The 24581-nt window shown below is 44.2% G+C and overlaps 1 protein-coding gene across 1 annotated transcript in view; it reads left to right on the forward strand.

Moving 5' to 3' along the window:
• nbas (NBAS subunit of NRZ tethering complex) overlaps positions 1-24581 on the forward strand; it is a 140044-nt gene that overhangs the window by 23447 nt on the left and 92016 nt on the right. Inside the window, exons 19-31 of the mRNA XM_084030177.1 lie at positions 4166-4244; positions 6263-6367; positions 6739-6875; positions 10212-10298; positions 11313-11466; positions 14567-14752; positions 16519-16692; positions 17062-17195; positions 19920-19982; positions 21617-21739; positions 21821-21923; positions 22131-22208; positions 22353-22507. Of these exons, the coding sequence (XP_083886303.1) occupies positions 4166-4244; positions 6263-6367; positions 6739-6875; positions 10212-10298; positions 11313-11466; positions 14567-14752; positions 16519-16692; positions 17062-17195; positions 19920-19982; positions 21617-21739; positions 21821-21923; positions 22131-22208; positions 22353-22507 (1578 nt within the window). The remainder of the gene's footprint in view (positions 1-4165; positions 4245-6262; positions 6368-6738; positions 6876-10211; positions 10299-11312; positions 11467-14566; positions 14753-16518; positions 16693-17061; positions 17196-19919; positions 19983-21616; positions 21740-21820; positions 21924-22130; positions 22209-22352; positions 22508-24581) is intronic.

Here is a 24581-nt window from a genome sequence, read left to right on the forward strand (position 1 = left end):
GCCAAGCAAACGGTCTCAGCCCCCTTTGCCCCTTCCAATACGAACGTGTCTCATTTAAAAAAAACAGTCCGACGCAGTTACAGTGACATTATTAGCGTCTTCAGGGAGACATTTGTCTCCTCCGTAGCCAACGGCGGAATGATGACATTTCATCACCGGCCAGATTCTGCAGCGGCCCGGTGGAGTCCGACATTGTGTTTGCAAATGTTCTCACCGGCACTACATTAACTTTAGTGAGCTCCAACTCACTGATCTTCAGCCAGCAGTCGCCGTCTCGTCACTTAATCGCCGTAAGCTGTTTGTATAATTGTATACGAAACTTTTTAAGACGCACTCAAATTAAATCCCAGCTTCTTCGTAGCAGTTGTTAGGTGGGTGGTAAAATCCCACAATGGGGAAACCCGGCCGCTGACCCGTTAGCGTCGCCTACCGTTTAAATTAAGTCATCCTTATTCTGCTTCGTTAGTGTAAAGAGAAGACCGCCGCGTCTGTATTTAAAGGTGCAGACGGTGTAGGAAACGTCGAGGGAACGGGTGAGAGGTCTGCCAAATTGAACACAGATTGTTTGATGGGGTCGCACACAGGTGAGAGCGGATCATAAAGGCAGGGACATTAATGAGGATGAGGGAGTGAGAGGGAGAGAGTGTTGGTGGAGATTAGTGGGTAATCTGCTGCCGGTAATTTATGCCTTTGTTGTTGAGTGCCCAGGGAGAGACTAATGAAAAACCCTTTAGTGATCACTAATCACCTCTAATACACACACACACACACACACACACACGCTCATGAAACGTTGTTGAGCTTGATATGAGTTCACACACACACACACATTCTGTTAGAATTACCAAACACCAACAAATGCACCGGAACGAATGAGGCGCGTTTAAAATGCAAAACCCACTTGTGTTTTTGTGCGAGCGAGCAGGTATTTCATGCTTCAGAAGCCCGATTGTGCCTCGGCTATTGTTCTCCCTCACCTCAGACACTTAACCAGCGAGCCTCCGGTCCATATTTGAAACGGGGAAGAGCATTTTACACCGTAATGTCGCCCCCTCAGCTCTCCGTTTAATTCCTTTTTTCGTCTCCTTGCCCGTTTTTTGGATTTTTTCTTCCCCGTTTGGCTCATTGGGTGATGAAACGGTTTAGCTCCGTTGCAGACCTGTGGTCAGAGATGGAGACAATGGATGCTGAGGAAAAGATTGAGAAGAGGGAATACATTAAATCGTCAGTGAATTACCTTTTTTTTTTAATGTGACATTCTTCTCCTGTCTCCATCTCTGAGTCATAGTGTCTGGCAGACACGTGTCCCCAAGTTTCTTTTATATATATATAGATATATGTGTGTTTGGGTGCAGCCAAGCCACTCGCTAATGGATCTGCCCGTGTTGCCTTGAGGCCCGGGGCCGAGGTCTGAGACGGATAATAACTCTCTTAATTTCTTTTTAACTACACCACCATTACAGAAATTGCTTGGTATCGATCACCGTGGCTCTGTGTGTGTGTGTTACTCTTGTGTGTAGATAAGGACTGTATTTAACGGCTGACTGTCACACCGGGCCACATCTTCTTCGTTTTTTTTTTTTTTGGCCTTGATTTGAGGTTCCCTGTGTTCTGTGATTGGGTTTTTTTTTATTTCTCTCATTGTTGTTCTTAACTCTTGGGCTAAGAAATACATTACATTACATACAATACATTAAAAGACACACCAAAGTCAAACCCACTCAACCGATTTCTGCAATGGTGTAAAAGAAGCCGAAAAGCGTTGGTTTCCCCTCTCGGCGAGCACATTTTGTTTAAAGGACCCAATAAAATGATAAATGCTAATGTGCTTCCCCAGCCTTTCTTGTTACTACCATTTCCACCCCTATAGGCAATGTCTTGTTCTTGCACTGCATTCAGTTATCCTTAAACGTAATGTTGCATAAAATACAGACTTCCTCAGGACTTGGTTATTGCTTCATATTCTTAACTGTCATGCTCCAGTCTGTTTGGCTGCATGCAGACGCTTTTTATCTTTCGGCTGTTTCTCATCAGTCTGTGACTTCATAATAAAATATAATTCAGAATCCGCCGAGGGCCGTTATATCTGCCGCTGTGACTCTCTGCATAAAAACGGCAAGATGGACAACGCTGCGGTAGAGAGAGAAGTCTGCTGCAAGGTGTTTATGTCCTTATCTGATCAGATTCAGACCTCAATCAGAAGTCTCATTTTCTCATTTGCTCCAGCATTGGTCGTGTGTGTGTGCGTGTGTGTGTGTGTGTGTGTGTGTGTGTGTGTGTGTGTGTGTGTGTGTGTGTGTGTACGACTGTTTATGCTTTTACAGTGGGATCCATGTGAAGACGAGAGCTGTTTTTGTGTTTTCTGTTCATGCAGTCCAATTTTGGTCCTCACACTGTTTGATAATCACATTCATCACACACACTGTGTGTGTGTGTGTGTGTGTGTGTGTGTGTGTGTGTGTGTGTGTGTGTGTGTGTGTGTGTGTGTGTGTGTGTGTGTGTGTGTGTGTGTGTGTGTGTGTGTGTGTGTGTGTGTGAATGCAAACGTGGTGGCCTGTATATGCGGCTCAATCTCTGTCATATTCGGGGTGTTTGTTCAGAGATGGAGGAGCGATGCCATCTGATTGTAATAACCCTGCAGTCCTGATAGCTTCAAAATATCACACACACACACACACACACACACACACACACACACACACACACACACACACACACACACACACACACACACACACACACACACACACCCACACACACACACACACACCTTGAAGCAATCAGGGATCAGTCTCTTTAGGTTAGACAGTGTACGTGTGAAGACATGTAACAAGTCTAAAGCACAGTTGTGCACATTAAGTCTTGAACCTCACAGCCCTCCGTCTCCATTCAGACTCCATTGTAAGCACAATTCAGGGAACTAATGTAAACCTCTACTACCTCTAACACCACATGCTGTACCTCCAGTGGAATTCAGCAGCGGGGATTAGCAATTATGAAGCAATAGTGGTGGACTGACTGGAACATTGGGCCACATCTAATCTGCAGATGGCCAGGTCCACAAAGCCACACCGCTGTTTGGTGATGAAGTGCACTCAGTGGGAGAAGTTAAAGGTCTTTTAATCAGCGGCTGATCTTAAATCCCTCACTGGTCGTTTGGATGGGAATGACATATACTTGGTTCGACACTTGAGAATGCATTTTTTTTTTTTACTATTTGAATTTACAATTGAGCCATCGTTCAGAACCCCAAGAGGACAACAGGACAGGCTGAACTAGCTGTTTAACATTTGCCCTCATCTCTGCTCCTTCTCTCCCCTCTTCCTTCCACAGTTTAAAAACAACAAAAAAAACAACCTTTGCTCTGAAGAGGCAGAGCAAAGCAATAATTACCACCAGTACGAGTGCTAAGCCGCCGCTCTTTGATGTGCCAGAGAGAGTGTGTTGAGCCAGTGTTAATCTCTGTTAGTCTGTGTAGAGGAACCCTGATAAGGCCTGATAGCACACTCTGTAATGAGGGATTAGGGATTAAGGCGGCGGTGGAGGGGTCAGCTCTCCTGTGGTCACACTGCGGTTGATCTGGGACACGTTTTTTTATTCTTTTACGGAGCTTTGGGCACCGCTCCACATTGTTGTGTGAATATGTAGTAAAACATTTTTTTTATTCAAACGTACCTGCCCACTGGCAGTAGTTTCCAGCCCCGCGGTTCCTTTCCCTCGGGCACACCCGGTTGAATTGTAGGTAGATCTTGTATAACCTAGCGCCTCGGTGTTTGTGGTCATCCAATTTATTTACGATTTGTGATTAAATGACATTGAAAATGGATTTTATTCTCGCAGGGCCAATCGCTCACCTCGCTGACAGCTAGCATCCCATACATAACCACCGAAGGGTCCTAGTGGTCGTAAGGAGTTGATTTGTTGCCTTTTTAGAACATGATTAGGTCTAGAGGGCACTGTGTGCTATTGTAGACGCCAGTCCCGCGCATTATGTCGCTCTCTGTGGGTATATAAGGGTCTATTCTAAAGTTAATTTAAGGCAAGAGTGTGTGTGAGTGCAGTGTTCAGTTCTTGGAATGTGAGTTTTCTTGGATGTTGCAGCAGGTATTGTGATGTCGACGTGATTGTGCCGGCGTGTCGTTGATTAATGTGTGTGTCTGCTCAGGCTGACTCTGGAGCAGAAGGAGCTGTGTCGGAGCCGACTGAAACTGCTCTCCTACCTGGACCGGCTGGAAACGTACGAGGTAACAGCAATCAGCCACCTCCACATCAGCCGTTTGGAAACCCTCTAATTAAACATCCCGGATTCATGTTGAGATATGTAATTAGCCACAATTAAAAGAAAAACACTGATCTTCTGATTATTCACCTTGATTTAAATGTCTGTGAAAAAGTAGAGACGATAACATCCACATTATAATGACATTTAAAAGGAAGGAGAAAGTACATGTTTGCCATCTTTGCTTACAAAATGTCTCTAAAAAAAAAAACAATTTCAAAAATTGCTTTTATTGACCGACAATTGACTCTTTAATTAATCTCCCACTCGTTCCAGCTCTAGATCTAATAACGAAATCAACCATCAAATTGGCAGGTGCAAAAGTCATTACTTTAACACCGTGTTCTCCCCACTGCAGCCCGTCAATAGCTAATTCAATCCTCCGTCTGTGTTTTCACTGGAACCCCATCGGCCACGACACAGCAGTTACAGTTTAACCAGAGAAATTAGACTTCAAGCACATTCCGCGTCACGGTTACGCGCACCGAGTGGGAGATGTTACGGGCCCGCTGCGGACGCTTTTATGGATAAAAATGACAGCGTATCCATTCCGTCGGATACGTGTGAGACGGATGGTGGGAATCTGGAGCCGAGACGCCTCCTGTGTAACGACGGCGTCCCTGACAATCCACTACATTTCACTTTACGCCTTCAGCTGCTATAGAACGTTATTGATGGGAGCGGCCTCTAACCACTCAATGACATCAAATACTAATAATACTAATTAGTCCGCATTAGAGCGTCCAAACAATCAAGATCATTGTTGAGCATTATTGAAACTCATATTTTTCATCCGACCGTTTTGAAGTATTATTAACGATTGATTTTTAAGTTTTACGTATTCATTTTCATGTTTTGCATGAGAAATACTCACTAAGTTGACGTTTTTGTTTAAAAAAAACCCCCCAAATCTTCATGGCTGGGTTGTTCCATCTGCAAACTAATGATTTCTTCTTTCATATCCAATCCCTCCAAAGCACTGAGGCTTTTCCCGTCTGCCTTTTATTAATACTCTCTCTTAACCCCACTAATCTCTTTAGAAATATTGAAACGTTGGAGAAGATATTTACGTGAGGGGCATTTGAAGTGTGTATATAAAAGAATGAAGGGGTAGCTAGCGGAAGGAAATATGGTTTTACTCCGATATTAATGGGCCTACAGTATATAAGCATCAGGGCTGCATAGATAGATAGATGCTTAAAGTGGAACTTTGACACTTGCAACCACTTAACACTCTGGATTTCAGATTTACGATGAATAATGTTAACACGCGCGGCCTTTTCATACGCGATAAATCACAGGCGAACGGGGGCCGCGCTTCCTCCCGTGCCGGAGAGGAGAGATGAGTTTTTACCCTGCTACGTATTCAACTCCGACAGAATGACGTCTCTCTCTTTATTCGGACATTGTCATGGTAACTGCAGCACTCGTCTGATTCCTTTTGCCCCAATCCATTTTCTCTGGCTGTCTATGAATATGATATTAGGGTTTTTATCATCCCGACTTGGGCCTGGCTGTGTCTGCATACGGGCCTATTCAAAGGCTATCCATCAGACTCATATCTACACACACACACACACACACACACACACACACACACACACACACACACACACACACACACACAGATGAGAGGATGCTACAGAGATTCTATACACACAGACACACATAAATCCCTCTCAGCCAAAGGCCAGGACAACAAAAGTTCCCTTCTGACACGAGTGCTCACACTTGGACACTCTCATACCTTCCTCAGACGGTTTCTACTAAGAGGACGAGACATACTAGACATTTAAATGGCATCTCTGTTGTTTTTGTGCATTCATTTGCACTCGCATCCTCTACCCACTCTTTTTTTTCCCACCACCTCTCATCATTAGTTTGACTTTCTAACCGCTCGCTCCGGTAAAGATAACCCCTCCATGCTTCACAAATGTCTTTTGTTGTATTTCTCAATTGTTCTCTTGCTTTTCTACTCTCTAGGAGATTCTCGGCGGTCCTCACGCAGCGGAGGAGAAATATGACGCCGAGTTCTTCAAGAAGTTCCGCAGTCAAAATATCGTCTTGTCAGCAAGGATCTACGCCAGGGTAACATCGCGCTATACGTTTTCTTGTTTCTTGCTAGTAATCTCACTTAATTTGCTTGCTTCAGCTTTCTGCATCCATATATAATAGTGTGATGTACGCTCACAGAACGAATGCAATCAATCCTAACTGTAACCTTCATGAAGGTAGGATAGATTGCATTAGTTTGAGGGTGGTGTAACTGATAAACAGGCCTGTGTGTGTGTTTCTATTTCCGAAAGAAGGTTTTTAGAATTTGCGACGTGTCAAATAATTAGATTGAAAGTATTATATATATACTGTAAACACATAATATGCATATTTTTGGGGATATGGTTTAAAGTTGATTTAGCAAAAGGCTTCAGTTGTCGGCTCACGCGTTTATTTGCCTACAGGAGAGTAACGTCCAGGCCCTGGACATCCTGTTCACGTACCACGGAGCCGAACTTCTGCAGCATCGGCTAGCTGTCCTTCACAACTTCCCCGAAACCACGTCTCCACACGAGTACACCACCCTGCTGCCCGAAGCCTGGTGAGACGCACACAAATGCACACACGCCGTTAACCTCTTCATTAGTTTAAATATAGTACTACCTTTTTATAAGCATTTTTTATGTCGTTTTATATAAAGCAGTTTGAATTACCTTGCTGTTGAACGGTGCTATACAAATCAAATTGCCTCTCCTTGCTTACCTCAAGCTGCTGAGATGCAGGAGCAAAACTAGAAATTTGTCCCTTCACTCAAAGCCACCGTAAAGTAGTGCCTTCCTGTCTTTCTGTTATAAAGGGAGCAATTTCAGTGAGATTTTTCTATTCAATCCTGCAGGAAGTCAAGAAGAAAATATGACAAGGAAACATTATTCACATTGAACCTTGTGCATCTTTACTGACAAGAGGTTGAGGATTTATGTTTGAATTCGTAAGAAACATCCTGTCCATTCTGACGAATTAATAATATTAGAATCTAGTCCACACTATGGAACAGAAAATAATCCATCAAGATGTACTGATTTATATCGAATATCAATCCACTTAAAACATACTTGAAGATGTGTACTTTGTATATAAGTTAATGCTGTTTAAAAAGGCCATTTAAGAAACATTATTCAGAAATGTATTGCAGCTAAAAAAAAAAAAACGCAGTCGATGTATTTTCTTTGTCCCCTTTTCACAGATATTCACTCAAAAATACAGGCATTACCTCGGAGACACGTAGCCTCTCTGATGTCACATGTCTCACTTCGTTTCAAATGAAATCACCTAAATCCGGAATCACACGTCTGTCGGAGCCTGCGATCGGAGCTTTTTCTCACATCTTCTTCTTCTTCTTCTTCTTTGTTCTCGCCGTCACGCAGCGGGAATCACACATTCATTACACCAGTGTACACGCGTCGCTTAAGGGCTGACATTTGCAAACCGAGGACATAAAAGGAGAGAGAGATGCTTCTGTGTTTACATGCAAACAAAATGTAACACTTTAAAATGATTATAGTGCGTGCTGCAACGGCTGCAATTGTTGTTTAGTTTTCTTCTGGTTTTCATCCTTCAGTTTCTGCTTTGGGACTGAAGACAAGGAGAGGACAGGATCTTTTTTTTTTTTTTTCATTTTATTTATTTACTTTATTTAACCAGGAAGTCCCATTGAGATAACGAGGCCAATGGGAGCCTTCTGGAGCAATGGCTCCCATTGGTCAATTTCTATCAATTTCTATGCAGGCCTACGGCCGATAGACTGAATGGATTTTTATTTAATTCCAAACCGTAGACCACAGCTTTAACTCTATATTCCTATATTCTCAGTGCCAGTATTTCATTCATTCATTTGCATAAAGAAACACATGAGTACAAGGCCGAAGTCCCCCGGAGCTAAGAAACGTATAAACGTATTGAAATGGTTGTTCTTACAGCTTACACACACACACACACACACACATTCACACCCGCGCTCCCCTTTTATTAGCCATGTCTGAGTTTGTATGGAGGTCAGGTGGCTGTGGCTCTGCAGTAAGCATCCATCATGGCTCTGCCACTGTGGGGCAGTTTCCTATTTTCCCCAGCCTGCGAGCACCAACTGTTCCTCCCAACAGCGTGTCGCTCTTCCACTGCGGCGGGCCCCGAGTCGGCTCACGCCATCTGTTAGGAGCTCGCCGGCTCTATACACACGTCTTGCTTCACCGAAAGGGTAGAACATTCTCCTGTAATATTGATCAGGTCTGCAAGGGGGACGTGCGCGGCAGAATGCAGAATAGTAGGTTGAGAAAACTTTGCCTACAGCTTTAAAGGGTCGGCCATGGCGGAAATAGAAATAAACTAAAAGAGCAGCTCCCAAGTTTGCTTTGCATCTCTATTTTTCCCCGCATCTCTCGGGCTGACGTGAAGTAGATCAGGGGGGAGCGGACGCGGAATAATTCATTCCCCCGCATCGATATCTGAGCCCTCACACCAATATTTACTCTCCACCCTCTAACCTGGCTGTCTTTAATGAGGAAGGAGGACCAGGGAGTCGGGAAACGACAGGAAAAAAAACAGAGAGAAAGCTTTCCGTGGGCATTTTAGAGGAAGAACCGAGACTTTCTCGATCTCTGTCACTGCTGGTGAAACTCCAGTCTGAATGGATGAACTCGTGTTATAAAAAAAAATCCACCTACTTTTTTTGCATCGACATTAATCACATCCTACGTGGACGCATCTTATGTATTTTTTCATGATTGGGTACAATTTATGGTCACGTTAAATAAAAAAACCCCGGCAGTGACGCACGTTCACGCTGCTTTCACCACACCCAAAGCTGGAGATGATTTGTGGCCCGCTCTATCTCCTTGAGTTTTACAGCCTTGGTACATATTTTTCCGTCTACAGACAAAAAGATGAGAAGAAGAAATGCATTAATTCTGGAATAAGATATAAAACAGCTTCTGTTCACCCCGGTGTCCCAACAGTGTGTGTGTGTGTGTGTGTGTCTAAGTGTCTGAGTCTTGTCAACGCTGACAGAGAGGTTACGGAGTCATTCTTCACTTTGCTTTCTTTTCATGTGTGTTCCCTATTCATCTTCCTCAGACCTGTCACACTCAAGGAGACCAGGAGGAATTAAAGCTTAGTACCAACATGGCATTTAGAAAGTAAAAGTCCGGGCTATTTACAACCCACACACGACTCTTTTTCAGAAACTTCTTTGAACTGATTATTGCTGTACTTTCCCCCTCTTTTTTCCCTTCTGTATCCATTCCCCATATGTTGCTTCCTCTCACCCAAAAATGTTCCTGTAATTTATGTTTAGTGTGAGACAGTGAATGTCTCAATGTTTGCTCTGATATTTGCATTCGCATGATTCCCCCCCAAACTGACCCATTATTCTGATTTAGTATCTCTTTCCACCTTTCTTTGTCTTCTATGTCCTCTTCCTTTTTTTTCATAATTTTTTTTTATTGAAATCTAAATTGGAGTACGTTCTACAGCACAACATATATACAGCATTTTCTTTTTCTTTAAAAAAAATACATATAAAATAAATAAATAAATAATAATAATAATTATATATATATATATATATATATATACACATACACACACACATATACACATCCAAACATATACATGCATCCATACATATACAAACATCCATCCATTAATGCATACAGAAATAAAAATGAAAGACGAGAATAAAAAAAAAAAAAATCTTCCTTTCTTTTTCATTTAATTTAATTTAATTTTCATTTAATTTTTTATTTTTTTTTGGTTAGGCATACAAGGCAAAAGTAGTTACAACAAGTAGATAGAATTCTCTAACCAAAAAAAGGGAATAGGCTGAAGCACATGGCTTATATATGCCTTTTCCTCATCCGTCTGTGTTTTCCTGTTTCTCTCCCAGCGTGGATGACGGAGGTGAGTTGGTGTTGATTTCATGGGACGAGCAGAGACACAGAGAGATGGACTGGTGCGAGGCGGAGGAGTGCAGGTAAACGGCCGACCGCCCACACCAACATTATCACATACTAAACTACAGCTTTATGACAAACCAATACGTTGAATCTCTCCCCACGCCCGTGATAACAAAGCTCCTCGCAGCGTAGCGTTGTTATAATTCCCTGCTTCACGCGGGCCAGATGCTCGTGCTGGCTTCATTATGTGAAACAAAACATGACATCCTATTATCTGAATGTGAAACTAGAACCATAACAAACTAATACCAAATCTTGTTGCGCCGCCAATTTATGCCATTTGCTTGCTGCAGACTGGAGGCCAGCTTCATTTACAATTTCATTTAGCAAGCTCTTTTTTTTCTTTCTTTTTTATCGCTCTTTGGTGTCGACTCGTAAAATCAGTTGGCTTTTGTACGCCTGGCCCGGGTTTGCAGGGTGACATTTTTACACAGTGAGCGTGTGATGGTAGCAATGTTTAGGAAAAGCCGTGTTACATCCTCGTTCCTCCTATCTTACTTTCTGCTGTTCATGTTTTCTCTCTTCTCCATCCTCGCTCTAAACCTAAATCCTCCTGAAAGGATAAGAGTTGTGTTTTTGAGAGAAGAACAGAATCCAAATCTGTTAGTCTGCCTCTCACTACTTCCCCCCCGCCTCCCCTATCCTGTTGGCTCTATTTTCAGCAGCCCATTTGCTGGTTCTGAACATTGAAGTCTGTTATAATGGATCCTGCACAGTAAATGTGGGATTGACTGAAAATAAAGTGCCTGTGTTAATGCAAATGAAAAAAACATGTTGGCCAGGGCAAGATGTGTTTTTCATATATTTTCTACTAAATGAAGCTCTGTGGCTCAGAACAACTAGCAATGTCAGACTTAATTACTTACGTTCGTCACATCTATTGATTGTTCGTTTTGGTCTTTTAATGAGTTTTGTTGATCATGATAAAAATATAGAATATTGTCATGTTTGTCCTTGAATTGGACCATTTCCTCGCTGCCTCTTCCCTTTCCCTTTCCGCCTAAATTCACTCTTCCTCTCGTCTTCCTCAGAGCAATGCTGGACCAGAACTTGTTTGACGACGACGGCTTCCTGTACGAGGGGGATCCGGAGCTGCTGAGGTTCCGCACAGCTGCTCCCTCCATCGAGCTGCTGACCGACTGGTACCAGAGCAGAGCCAAGGACATCGACGCCTGCTCCAGACAGGTGGGAACACTCTTTCGCTGTTGCAGGTTGGCTTAAAAAAAAACAACTGCAGAATCAAAGCAGCTCACTGCCACAAAAGCCCATTTTTAGGTTTGAACGTAGAACAGCTCTGGCAGCTATGGAGACATTTGCAGTTGCTCTTTTTTTTTTTTCATGATTCGGGCAGAAACGTGGGGATTCAGACCGCTGACGAGGCGCTGCCAACCTCCATCAGTCAAGGTCACTTTGATCCTATCTGCGACGGTCATTATCATATTTGCCATATGGGCTTCTCATGAAGAGTTACCAACGCTCCTTTCATCCGCGATCTGTCGCTGTAGCTGAAAAATAGGACTTGATCGGACTTGTTTAGTGGAGTAATGGGACGTAACCGCCGGAGCTGCCCAATCTCTCCACCCACACTATCCACATGGCAGCCCTGTCCCCTCTCTAGCTCCGTCACAGTGATGGATCAAGGTTGTCACTGTGCTCCCTTTGTCTTTGTGAAAGGTCTAACTAGGGTGCAGTCGTATCTTTTCCCCCCTCATTTTTTCCTGCCCATTCTCTGGGTGGAAGGAGGGAATTTGGGAGTCCATCGCTCATATTTGGGAGACAACTGGGGAATCGTGCCTTTCATCATCCACTCAGAGGAAGAAAGAGACACTGAGAGACTGAGTGTGCGTAAAAAGGAAGTCTTGGTTTATCTCTAGTAATCACACCAGCTCCTTCTTTTCTTTTCAGTCTAACCTCACCTCCTTTTGCTCCCTACATGTTACTCCAGGAGCCTGTTGGGAATGTCCTTCTTTTTCACACATTGAAACAGCTCTGCTCCCGTTTGCTGACCCCCCTCTCTCTTTCCTGCCGTCCTTACTTTTTCATCTCATTAATTGTTTGCACCACCTTCCCACCCCTCATCTGGCCGTGTTTATGCTCGGAAGAGCTTTTTAATAGATGAAAATGGGGTTTTATTAAAAGGAGCTACATCAGAGGGAGCTTGAAGTGTTTTAAAAGCTGCAGGAAGCGAGGCGCTGAATGGGAAGATTGGCAAGATGATTCAGAGGCAGAGAATGAGAGGGAGATGGGTTTGAAAAAGCAGTGAATGGAGGCACAAACAAAAGAAAAAATGGGGTTAAAAAAAGGAGATAAATGGCTGGGCCAATGTTAGAGCGTATTACAGGTGCAGAAATAAGGGAGGACAGGATGGCGAGGTTAAGTAAAGGAAAGCAATCTCATGGAAAGAGCAACGGAAATGACTAAGGGGGTTAAAGTGTAAAAATAAAGGATATTGAAGAGAAGTGTTGTTTGACACACTGTTGGCTACAACATTATATGGAAGCAGACGGAGAGGGGGGAAACAGGCATACAGAGAAGGCAATGGGCAGGACTTCAAATGGAGGCCAATATGAGGTGGGAAGAGTGGGAGAAAATGTGTAAATGATGTTTAAAAAAAGGATAAAGGACATGGAGGAGATCAAATTGAGTTGGAGAATGAAAGGGAGGAGTTGGTGATATGTGCTGGAGTATTAAGAGGGAGGCGGCGCAGAGAGAGTGAGACGGAGGACAAACCGGTCGTGTTGCACGGCGCAGAGAATGGCGAGTGCCGGGCATGGAGATGAGGCTGTAATTAAAAAGTGTGAGATTTTTAACATCTGTATTGTCTGTGGTTAGCTGGGAATCTATCTCTGGAGAGCCGGGAGAGAGGAGAGAGGAGAGGGGAGGGGAGGGAGGGAACGGGGAGGAGGATCTTTACTCACAGTTAGATCAATAGACTTCTCTCTTGTTGTATCTAATTGCTCAGGCTCTGACTCAAGGTGATTTGGGTTCTCACCTTCAGTGTGTGTGTGTGTGTGTGCATTTTACAAATGAAGGCGTGCCATTATTTATTCAGCAGGAAATGTGTTGCGATCAGCCGCAGATGACAAGGCCGCCGGACCCCGAGCGTGCACGTGACGGTGCACGAGCGAGATGCTGCATTAACTGCTGTGCCAAAGGGCTTTCCTTCTCTAAAAGGTGGAGAGAAAGCAATCATCACTACAGGGCCCGGCGGCATCTGCTATTGATTAGCTAGCATCCACAGGTGGCTGAGCATCGATTGGCTGGCGAGCGTATAGGTGGTCGGGTATCGATCGGTTGCTCTTCTGGATGGGGTTTCATCGATCAGAGGAGCGGGGAGCCCAAATCTTCCCCTGTTTTATTGTCCAAAGACTAATGATTGGATATTAGTAATGACGGACTGGTATTTTATGGTTTCAGATTAATAGGGATGTTATTGTTTTTGTCCACGTCCCGGTTCAGCGACCTCGGCAACAGTTTTTCAATGACACGTCACATCGCTCTAAACAGGATCTTTATTCTATCGGGGGACTACAGCTGGAAATAAGCCAAGATGGCGAAACTGGCACATTTACAGAAACGTCTATTAATGTGCACTGTCCCTGTAACTTTAAATTCACTCGCTGCTCATTGGTTAGCTGGAGTGTAACAAGACATAAACATCATATCCAGTTTAAAGTTAAACATTCTAGGTTTTCCAAAAAGTTGAATTTGAATGGGATTATTTCACAATCCTGGAAGGCCACTCTGAAGATTGTTGTTTGTTGAATGGAACATTTGGTCCATTTGCCGTCAAGAGCGTTTAACTGTAATACAGTGGTTGCTCACCTATTTACTTTCAAAGTAAATAACCAGCAATAAAAACACAACTTTCTATGGAGTGTCGAGAGGATGTATAGCGGCGTCGATCAGTCCACCACTTTGGTGCAGGCTATAAAGGTCAACAACTATTGGATGGGTTGCCATAACATTTGGTGCAGACATTCATGGTCCCCAGAGGATGAATCCTACTGACACTGGTGATCTGACTTCCCCTCTAGTGCCACGTTAAAAGCCTAGTCTCTAGTATTTGTTGGCATCTAATGGTTGCAGATTACAACCACATGAAACCTGTATGCCAAACATCTTGATGCTAAAAGGCTAACGACCCATTCTAAAGACACTGGAATCCCCCATATGTGTAATTTATTATTGTCTGCATATTTATGGTCTTTAGTGACCGTTTAGACTGAACATTTTTTTTCATATTGCCTTTTTTTTTTGTTGTTTTCTTCCCTCATCCCACCAGGTGGACTGCGCCCTGTCGCTGCTGCGTCTGGCGAAAGAGCGGGAGATCCCAGGGCTGGAGCTCTTGTGTGACGACCTGGTCACCATGGAAACGCTCGTGTACGAGACATCATGCGAATTGAATCTGACACTTAAAGACTTGCAGCAGCTAAGTGACATCGACAAGCTCCACCTGCTCATGAAAAATGTAAGTGGCCTATTTTATATATACACACATTTTCACTGTCGGGTTTTTTCCCCCCCCCACAATATGTGTTGGAATCAGTCCATTGTCTTCATATTAATGAAACGCGTGGGGTTTTCAGCAGTACCATCAAAAACATAATGACCTTGGTGATGTGTCATTTCCATGATAGAAGTATTTTAGCATCTTGACATTTATTGAAACATATTTCTTTATAAAATATGACTGAAACCTGCTTTATCTAGTTCAGTGCATTGTCTGAAAAAAAAAAAAAAAAAAAAATGTTTAAAGTTAACTTTCAGCTAAAAACAATAAGATGTGTGCTAATTGAACCCTGAATAGCAAACGGAAAACTTGTGTGATTTGAAAACGTATTCAATAGCGATTTTCACAGTAAACTCCTGAAATCCCTGACATTTGACAATCCAAACGTCTAACATCTAACAGCAGCGGGAGAGCTATGAAAGCCGGTCTGTAGTCGGTACTACAGCTCCAAGTCCCCTTGGAGTACATAATACGAGCTGTCCTCTAAATTGTAGCTAATAACTGCCAGCTTTAGCCTGTGAGGACCACTGCCAGTCTGCCATACAGGCAGGCAGCCAGCAAATGTTGTTGACTGCACTAACACATGCTGTTTGACTGGTACTCCCGTCGGCCGCTCTGGGTGTGTGTGTGTGTGTGTGTTTGTGATTAAATACAAGTTGTTGCCGGCGTCTGATGTCTTTCTTTATCAGAGAGTAGAGCAAAGTCAGTAATAATGTCTGAATAATTTTTGTATTCTTTATTTATTTCTTTGTTTTTCCTGGTGATGCTCTCTTACCTGTTCACCCCGAGGCCGAGCTGTCACTAGGGCGCTCTAATCACAGCACAACCTACATGCTGTAGCGATTAAAGTTCATCTTCAGGTCTAATTTCACACCACAATTTCATGTAAATGCAGTCTTTGTTGTTTTTCTGTTCTAAAAATATAAATCCATATATGAACAAGAAAGAATGTCTTGCTACCGCTGTGTTTTCCTGGTTACGTGAAGCATCGCTAATCATGTCCCTCTTGATAAATCCACTGACTATTGGGCTATCCGATCAATTATTTAATTTAAAAACACCCTTCTCTGAACCACCGGAGACCGGATGCTGGCTTTGTGTGAGCCTCAGCAGTTATGCTACTTTTAATTTACAGCAAAACTTTGTCTTCTTCTGGAGCCAAGACTACTTTAGATGCGAGGTACGCACTGTGCATATTTAATTTTTTTAGTTAATATATAGCCTGACAAATTTTCAAAATTAATGTTGCACAAAGGAGATGAAGAAGTACGGCGATAAAACAAGGTGGCCCTGACCTCAGAAGAGTTTAACTGCCATATTTTTGACCAACATGTCTCAATGCATCGCCAAGTTTTGGTTTTGGGTCAGAGATGATCGATATTTGTCAGAATTTTGGAATAAAACAAAGAGTTCAGACAGCAGAGCACACGCTCTAAGTGACCTGTGTGTGTGTCACCTGTTCATATTTTAGTAACTGCAGGGGGTCCTCGGAATAATTTGATCCCAAACTTTTTTTCTTACAAAAATTAAAAAAAGTCCAAAAATACACCTTAGCGAGAATACAACCTTAAATAAAATAATATAATAATAATATAAATCTTCCTATTTGTTAAATGTTATGAGGTGAAATTGTGATTAAAATATCTTCTATAAATATATGAATCAACAATATGAATATAATGTTGAAGACCTCCTTCTTAACGTAACTGTCGTCCTATCCCCAGTCCAGCACCGAGCGCTACGTGAAAGACACCTTCCAGTGGATGGTGCCGTTCCTGCACCGGTGTGAGGGCCAGAAAGAGGGCGCCGCTAAATCTCTGCTCCGAGAGTACCTGGTGGACCTGGCCCAGCGAGACCTCGCCCTGCCCCTCATCATCTTCCAGCACTCCAAACCCGACGTAGGTATCCGTACCAACGCACGCAAACAAACGGGGGTGTGGGGGCCGTCACAGTTGGGTAACCGTCACACACACACACACACACACACACACAACACACACACACACACAACACACACACACACAACACACACACACACACACACACACCCTGCATCTCTGGCTGTTTGTGCAATGTCAGGGCCAGTGTCGTATCCCTGTGCTGTAAATGTTATATTTATGACCCCATAAGGGCACAGCCAAGGACATGTCTCCTGGCTATTAGAAAACATGCACCTCTCTCACACGCACACACACACACACACACATGCACACACACACGGTCAGTCATGCCTCGATACACACGCCGTCTCCTCTCCTCCCGTTCAGTGCCAGCAGAAGATCATCGGGGACCCGGACCAGCTGATGGCGGTCGCTCTGGAGTGCATCTACAGCTGCGAGAGAGATGACCAGCTCGGCCTCTGTTATGACATCCTTGAGTGTCTCCCCCAGAGGGGCTACGGGTCAGACACACACACACACACACACACACACACACACACACACACACACACAGAGTCATGCATGTTTACACATCATTTCAAACAGATTAATTAGATCTAAACCGTGAGCTAAAGACGCCGAAGCAGTCCCTCTTTGCCTCGTGTACAAGAATACATCGGTTCCACCCCTCCCACCTCTTTTCCTTTCCTTCCACCTTTCCGTCTCTCTCCTAGGAACCATCAATAAACCTAACTACCACCTCTGTTTCTGCCTCCCTCCCTTTGCACCTTTTCTTTTCCCTCCTCCTCCTCCTCCTCCTCCTCTCTCTCATACTTAACTCTCACTCAGAGGAACCATTAGTTAGCCAAGCTACAGTCTATACAATATTTCCTTCCCCCTGCTATAGCTGTCTCTGCCTCTCCCTCCCTCTCCCACCTCGTCTGTATCACATTTGATTTCATATGGCAAGAGGGCCCGGCCTTTAAGTGTCCCACAAGGCTGTGTCGGCATGCAGTGCATTCGAAAGAGTGATACAGTTGCAAAAGACTGAGAGGCAGGAAGCAGGAGTACAAAAGACACAGTTGTTGATTAAAAATGGACCTTTAGAGTGTCTGAGTACTTTTTAAATGAATAGAAATGACTCATTCTTAGATGGATTATTCCTCCTGCGTGCAACTTAATTGCAAAAATTGAATTACTTGCTCAGGGGTGCTTTGTTTTTGTTTTTTTCTTCACGGCAATGGAGCAACCGTACTTTTCAACGGTGGCGTCACCTTTTGGCTCACGTAGCTCGCTTTAGCTGCGGTGTGTCGGTCTGTGCTGTGATGTTATACTTGGGAAATGCACTCTAGCAGCACGAAGGAAGGAAACAAGTTATTAAGGTCACTCTTGACATTAAACCGGACAAGTCTAATGAAGGTGCTGTGGTGGCGTGTTAAGCCTCTCAAAGCTTATGTGCTCCAAGTTTCCAAGCCGATGCCATACTTTTGAAGGTGCACCTGCTGTGTTAAGCAGTCATTTATTTCACACGTATACTCTTCCGAGCTGTAAAATGTGTATTTGAACTCGCCAGGTTATAATCCGCATTCAGTTGATGTCTGTTGTTGTTGTTTTTTTTGTCTTCTGCAGTTCTTTATGCTTATGTTTTAGCTACACTGTGGGTGAATGCAACGCTGCTTGTTGCACTGACAGTATTGGAAATATTTTTTGCGGCCTCAGCAGCATCACGTCCTTCCAGAAACAACATCCCGGTCTAAACAATGATTTTCATCAGAACCACTTTCTACCAAAGAAAACAGTCCATATACAAACGGCAGACAGGATGTGGATAAATAGCTTTCTCGGTGACACGTTTTGCAGGAGGAGGTAGACGTGAGAGCAGAGGTGGACATGCGGTAAAATGTTGATTCAAACGCAGGAGAGAGGAAATGATTTCTCCTCACTGAACACATTGATAGGCTCAGATGTGGCGGGGTCACGTGCAGTCTCAGATACACGCTGTGATCCTCAACCCCCAGTTGAACTGGTTACCCCCCCCAAAAAAAATCAGGCACCAGCATCAAAGAATGCACTGCTATTAAGATGCATTCTCTTAGCAGTCATTTAATAATGCAGTTGAGCTCATTATACTCAATATAGGATCTTCCAGTGCAAATCTTCCTGTGTATATAATATACACGCTCCTCTCTAAATCAGCACATTTCATGCTTAAGCGTTTCACTTCCTGCAGCGTCGGGATGAGCGATGCCGCCAGGCTCTACTGTATATGCAATGCCCTCAGCTTCACCCCCCCCAGGAGTGATTTCTCTGACTTACTAATCTCCCAAATTGCAATCCCAGCGTAGAATATTACAGATTTGCGAGCTAGGAGGGGAAACCATGACTTAGTAGTTTCAACCCATTTTTGGGATTTTTTTCCTCTCCCCTTTCTTTCTTTTTTTTATGAGACAGCTTAATTAGGTCTGCTGAGAAGAATGTGATGTGCGTTCACCCTAAGAGAGTGGGAAATGGGGAAATGGGCAGGGGATTAGAGGGTGAGGGAGGCAGAGAAATAGAAGGAGGGAGAGAGGGGATAATAAAAAAAGAGGAAGAGCAGGCAAGGTCAGAGCGGAAGAAGAGGAATGGATTGAGAGGTCAAGATGTGTAGAAAACGGAGAGACGGTGGGCCTCATGAAAAAACATTTTAAAAAACAGACTCGCTCACTGACGCACAGAAGGTTGTTTCATCAGGGTGAGTACTCTAGTGGGGGACAAGCCAGCCTGACCCAGAATCCTTTGCCTCAAGGCAAAGCATCATGGGGTTTTTATTTTTAGTGGGAAATCGGTTCAGCCTCACAGTGCTAGGCCACACACACACCCACACACACTGCACACTGTGTTCACCGCAACACACGGACACACACAAGAGAGATTCTGCTTTTTGCTACTTTTATTTATTTTATTTTAAATGACCAAAAGGTGCTTTTATTTTGGTGAATATCTTGCTTACAAAAAGATTAGTTTCGTCGATTGACAGAAAATTAACTTTAATAGTTGAATGCCAATAAAAAATGCCAAACATCTGCCGGTTTTTATGATGTCAAGCATGAGAATGTGCTTCTCCTTGTCTTGCATGGATTTAAAAAAAATGTCATACATCATGTTATACATATTTTTTTCCCTTTTTAAAAAATGTTTACTACATTTTAATCGCAAAAAATAACCCGTGCTTGTGTGTGTGCATGTGCGTTTTTCTCATCCTACAGACCAGACACGGGCATCACCGCATCCCTCCACGATCAGGTGGACAAACTTGAGAAGCATCTCAGGTACGTCGACCCACTTCTTCCTCTCTCCTCCCGTCCGCCCGGTTGCAGATTACAGCTTCATTTCCACACCTAAGCTAGCTTCAGGCTCTCCGATGGGACGGTGTTTCTGTTCTCTAACAGATTTCATTAAATATCCTTGTGTTTCGGACACGCGTTCACGCCAGCGTTTCATCCATACATCACTTCTGTACCCGTTAGCGAGGCATTCAAAGCACTGAGGAGGAGCCCATCAGCTCGGTGATTAATGCCGCATTGCTCGGGAAATGTTCACTTTGTAGCGATGCTTATCACATCCCTCCCCCATTATGGGCCTGATGGAAAACACCAAGAAGAAGAGGAGACACGGCTGTGCAGTCAACACACACACACACACACACACTCGATATCAAAGGACCTCTGTCTGTCTCATGGTATTCAAACAGCCTTGGGCGTTTTCTCTCTCACAGGTTAAAATCACCTACATGTCTCTCTCTCTCCTCCACCCCACCCCTCGGGGTGAACTTCCAAACAAAGAGAAGTTATAAGGAGGAAGGAAGGGAGGATAAGGATGATGGGGGGTTGGGAGCCTGAAGGGAAGGTGAATGTAGATGATGATGTGGAGGAGGAAGCAGCAACAGGAAAAGCCCGTGTTGGCCTTTTGCAGACGAGCATCAACACATATTTACACGCAAGCGCACACAAGCATGCACAAACGCTCCCCGGGGAGCCTGCAGAGTGTGTTCATGTGTATTTTGTGCTGAAGCATTGTGACTCACACACACACACACACACACACACACACACACACACACACACACACACACACACACACACACAGTAAATGCAAAGTGTCTGCTCTCCGAGCGCCTCCAGAATAAAAGCTGTTTTCAGCTGCTGCTGCTACCACTTGCTGGCCCATTAATATGTGCAGCGGGAACATGCAGACACCCCCCACACACATATTCACACTCTCACAAACACAAACACACACACACGCATGCATGCACACGTTGTCAATATATCAAGGCTTATTTAGCCTCTCCATCTTGTCCTCACATTTACACACAGTCACCTGTTTACTATGCTAATGAGTTGCAGCAGAGAGCGAACATCTGTAGCAGCGCGACCCCGTTGAGACTGGGGGTTCTGATGCTAATCCCACGGCTGCACACACACACACACACACACACACACACACACACAGTCTTATATGGCTGCCAGCGTTCCCATGCTCTGAGACGAACATGCTTACAAAGAGGCGCTGTCATGTTGGCTTGCACTTTTCTCACGGTGCTCCTCGGTCTTGCGTTACACTTTCTCCGTCTGCACCGCGGCTCGCAAATGACTTTCCGCTGCCAAAATAACGAACAGCTTAGAGCGACCGCGTCTTCCGTCTTTCTCATCCGTACTCTCCCTTGAATTCTTTTCAGTTTTCTATCCCTATTTCTTCTTCTTTGGCATTTCTATACTGCGATATCTAGCGCCGCCAATCATCCTGTGATCGGCGTCTTACGGAAAGAGCGTGTGGATGCAAACTCTATTTGTGTGATTTTAATTAGCATTTTCCTCCAAGATCGTGCAAGTATATTAGTGGCTGCCTGCTGTGTGACACCAGTGATCCTATATATGTGCATATTTGTGCTCATATTTAACAGCGTGGTGGAGGTTCTGGAGAAACACAGCCTGCAGAAGCCTATCTCATACGTGAAGAACAGCCAGAACAGTGAAGAGGAAGCGCATCAGTTAATGGTCAAACTGTGCCGCCACACTGGCCGCAAGTATGAAAGTCACAACTAACAAATATCCGTCACGCTCCTATGGCAGGTAGCTAACGTCTGTGTGTGTCTGTGTGTGTGCAGGAACCCTCCGGTGAGTGAGACGGTGTGGAGAAGCCTGTTGCAGGACCTGCTTGACATGCAGCAGAACGTCTACACCTGTCTGAAACCGGAGACGTGTCACCAGGTAAAAAAAAAACAAAAAAAACAGAGCAGGCCAAAGACGATTACACAGAATAAGCAGGTCTGTGCTGAAAAGGAAATTCAAAGTGACAAAAAGTTTCTGAGTGCACATTACACTTCCATCCCCCTCATATTTCCACAGCGCTCGGTTTAAAAAAACGCCATCTCTCCCTGCATAATATCCCCTCTCCTCCCCCCCCGACCGCTGCAGGTCTTTGTCGAGTCCCTGCTGTGTTCCAGCCGCGTGGAGAACGTACGCCTGGCAGGGCAGCTCATGCACTGCTCCGAGGTATATCAAACATGACTCGCCACTTCACTTTCACACTCAGGCCGCGCATTGGGGGAATCTCCAAAAAAAAAAGTTTAAACCACCCATGATGAATTCTAATGCCGCAGTCTCATTCATCTCTAAACGGTACATCCGTGTTTCCAGGGCGGCCAGGATGTTCCTGTCAGTTTGTCTTTCCGGGGGAAAGGTTACGCCCTGAAGGTGGCCTACGACAACAGCTTGGAGTTGGTGCTGGCCGCTGCCAGGGAGTACTTCAACTCGTCCACGACGCTGACGGACCCCTGCATGGGCCTGGCCAGGTGAGGAGGCCAGATATTTTGCTATTTATGGGCACCGGTTTTTAATGTTTCGCCAAGGTCTTATTCAGATTTGGAGCGTGACTGAGGATTTATGATTCTGATTTAGAGCCTGCCTTAAGGGAACGCTATGAGTTCGCTGTAATTTAACTTGCACAAAAGTTTGCAAAGCAGAAAGTGTTTGTTTGTTATCTGAGAGTTGCTTGTTGCTGATGTAGGGTGTGGGTGGGTGTTGCTGTGTTTACATGACTGACCGGGTGATAAAATAATGGTGGATGCATCTATTTCATTTCCTCGACTCCCGTTGCATGAGGCTTATACCAAACACGTATTTGTTTGGAAGTGCATTTGTGTCAGCTGCTGGTATCAGATCGCAGAGGGGGGCCGGTGGGTGTCTAACCTTACCGTCTGTTCCTAGCGGGGAAGTGGGACAGTAATTGGGTCGTCATTCATTTATAGTAACTCTTGCAGAGGCCCTCCTCCACACGCTTGGACAACATCATCCATTTTAACCCTCCCACTGTGTGTGCGAGTGCATCTGTGTGTGTGTGCATGCGTATGTGTGTGTGTGTGTGTGTTTGCTGCTTGTGAATTTGAGACATGAGACCGAAAGTTGTGTCTGAATATGTGCATGTCGCTCTGAAATTAATAGTCCATACAGACCGGCTGCCTGTGTCCTTTCGATTAAAATAACTGCTCCACAGACACACATTTCATCCTGTGTACCAAACACACACACACACACACACACACACACACACACACACACACACTCCGACAGATACACAAACTGCATCTGTCCTGAAAGGATGCAGCCAGTGACACCAGGAAAGAGTTTACACACGGACAAAAAGGTCCCTCTTAAAAATAACATGGGAATCCCCTCCAACTACGTAAAGTGATCCCTCTCCAAACAATATATGTGTCAAATATGGAATATGAAAGGTGTCGTGCGTAGTGACAAGAATTACCATCCAACACTGTGGTTCTCTCCTGCGTCTTTCGGCTCATCTATTTTTTGCTATGGCAGCCCACAGCTTTTGTGTTCAGTTTCACTCTCGCAGCTTTCATCTTGCCTTGTTTCCACCAGCATCAGGAACATGTTTTGGATAAAAATAAAATACAAAAAAAAAAAGATGCACTGAACGCTTCCTGCCTGACACTAAACGGCTGACAGACAAAGTTAGCGTCTAGTGGGTAAACATAGTGGAATGTTTAGTGACTAAAGAGCCAAACTTCTGTTGGTGGAGACCAAAAAACAGAGGTTAAAGGAGAGTGAATATTTGACTTGCAATCAACTACAAATCGATGCAAATGGTCCGTTATTTCCGCTGGAAGTTCCTTATATCATATTAGCTCATATTGTAAGAACTAGTTGAAAAATTACAAAGAAGAAAGAGAGTGGTTTCATTCATATGTTGCTGCTCTATGCTGCTCTATAATGTTATATGCTGTTCTATGAAGCCCTTTGCTTATCTATGCTGCTCTATGCAGCTCTATGAAGGTCTATGCTGCTCTATGCAGCTCTATGCTGCTCTATGAAGGTCTATGCTGCTCTATGCAGGTCTACGTTGCTCTATGCTGCTCTATGCTGCTCTATGCTTCGCTATGCTTCGCTATGCTGCTCTATGCCTCTATGCTTCACTATGCTTCTCTATGCTTCACTATGCAGCTCTATGCTGCTCTATGCTTCACTATGCTGCTCTATGCTTCACTATGCTGCTCTATGCTTCGCTATGCTGCTCTATGCCTCTATGCTTCACTATGCAGCTCTATGCTTCACTATGCAGCTCTATGCAGCTCTATGCTTCACTATGCAGCTCTATGCTTCACTATGCTGCTCTATGCTTCACTATGCAGCTCTATCTTCTCTATGGTGTTCCATTAATAACCACTGCATAAATGTTCACTTGTGTTCTCCCGTGTGTCTGGTGAACAGGAAGTAGTTATCTGCAAATTACAGAGTGGATGCTGCAAAACACATCATGACTCTTCCAACCAAAATAGACACACACACCACACACACACACGCACGCACACAGACATGCCTGCAGACACTTCACAGCACAAGTACATA

The sequence above is a fragment of the Eutrigla gurnardus genome (genome assembly GCF_963514095.1).
Source record: "Eutrigla gurnardus genome assembly, chromosome: 16".
In the NCBI taxonomy this organism is placed as follows: Eukaryota; Metazoa; Chordata; class Actinopteri; order Perciformes; family Triglidae; genus Eutrigla; species Eutrigla gurnardus.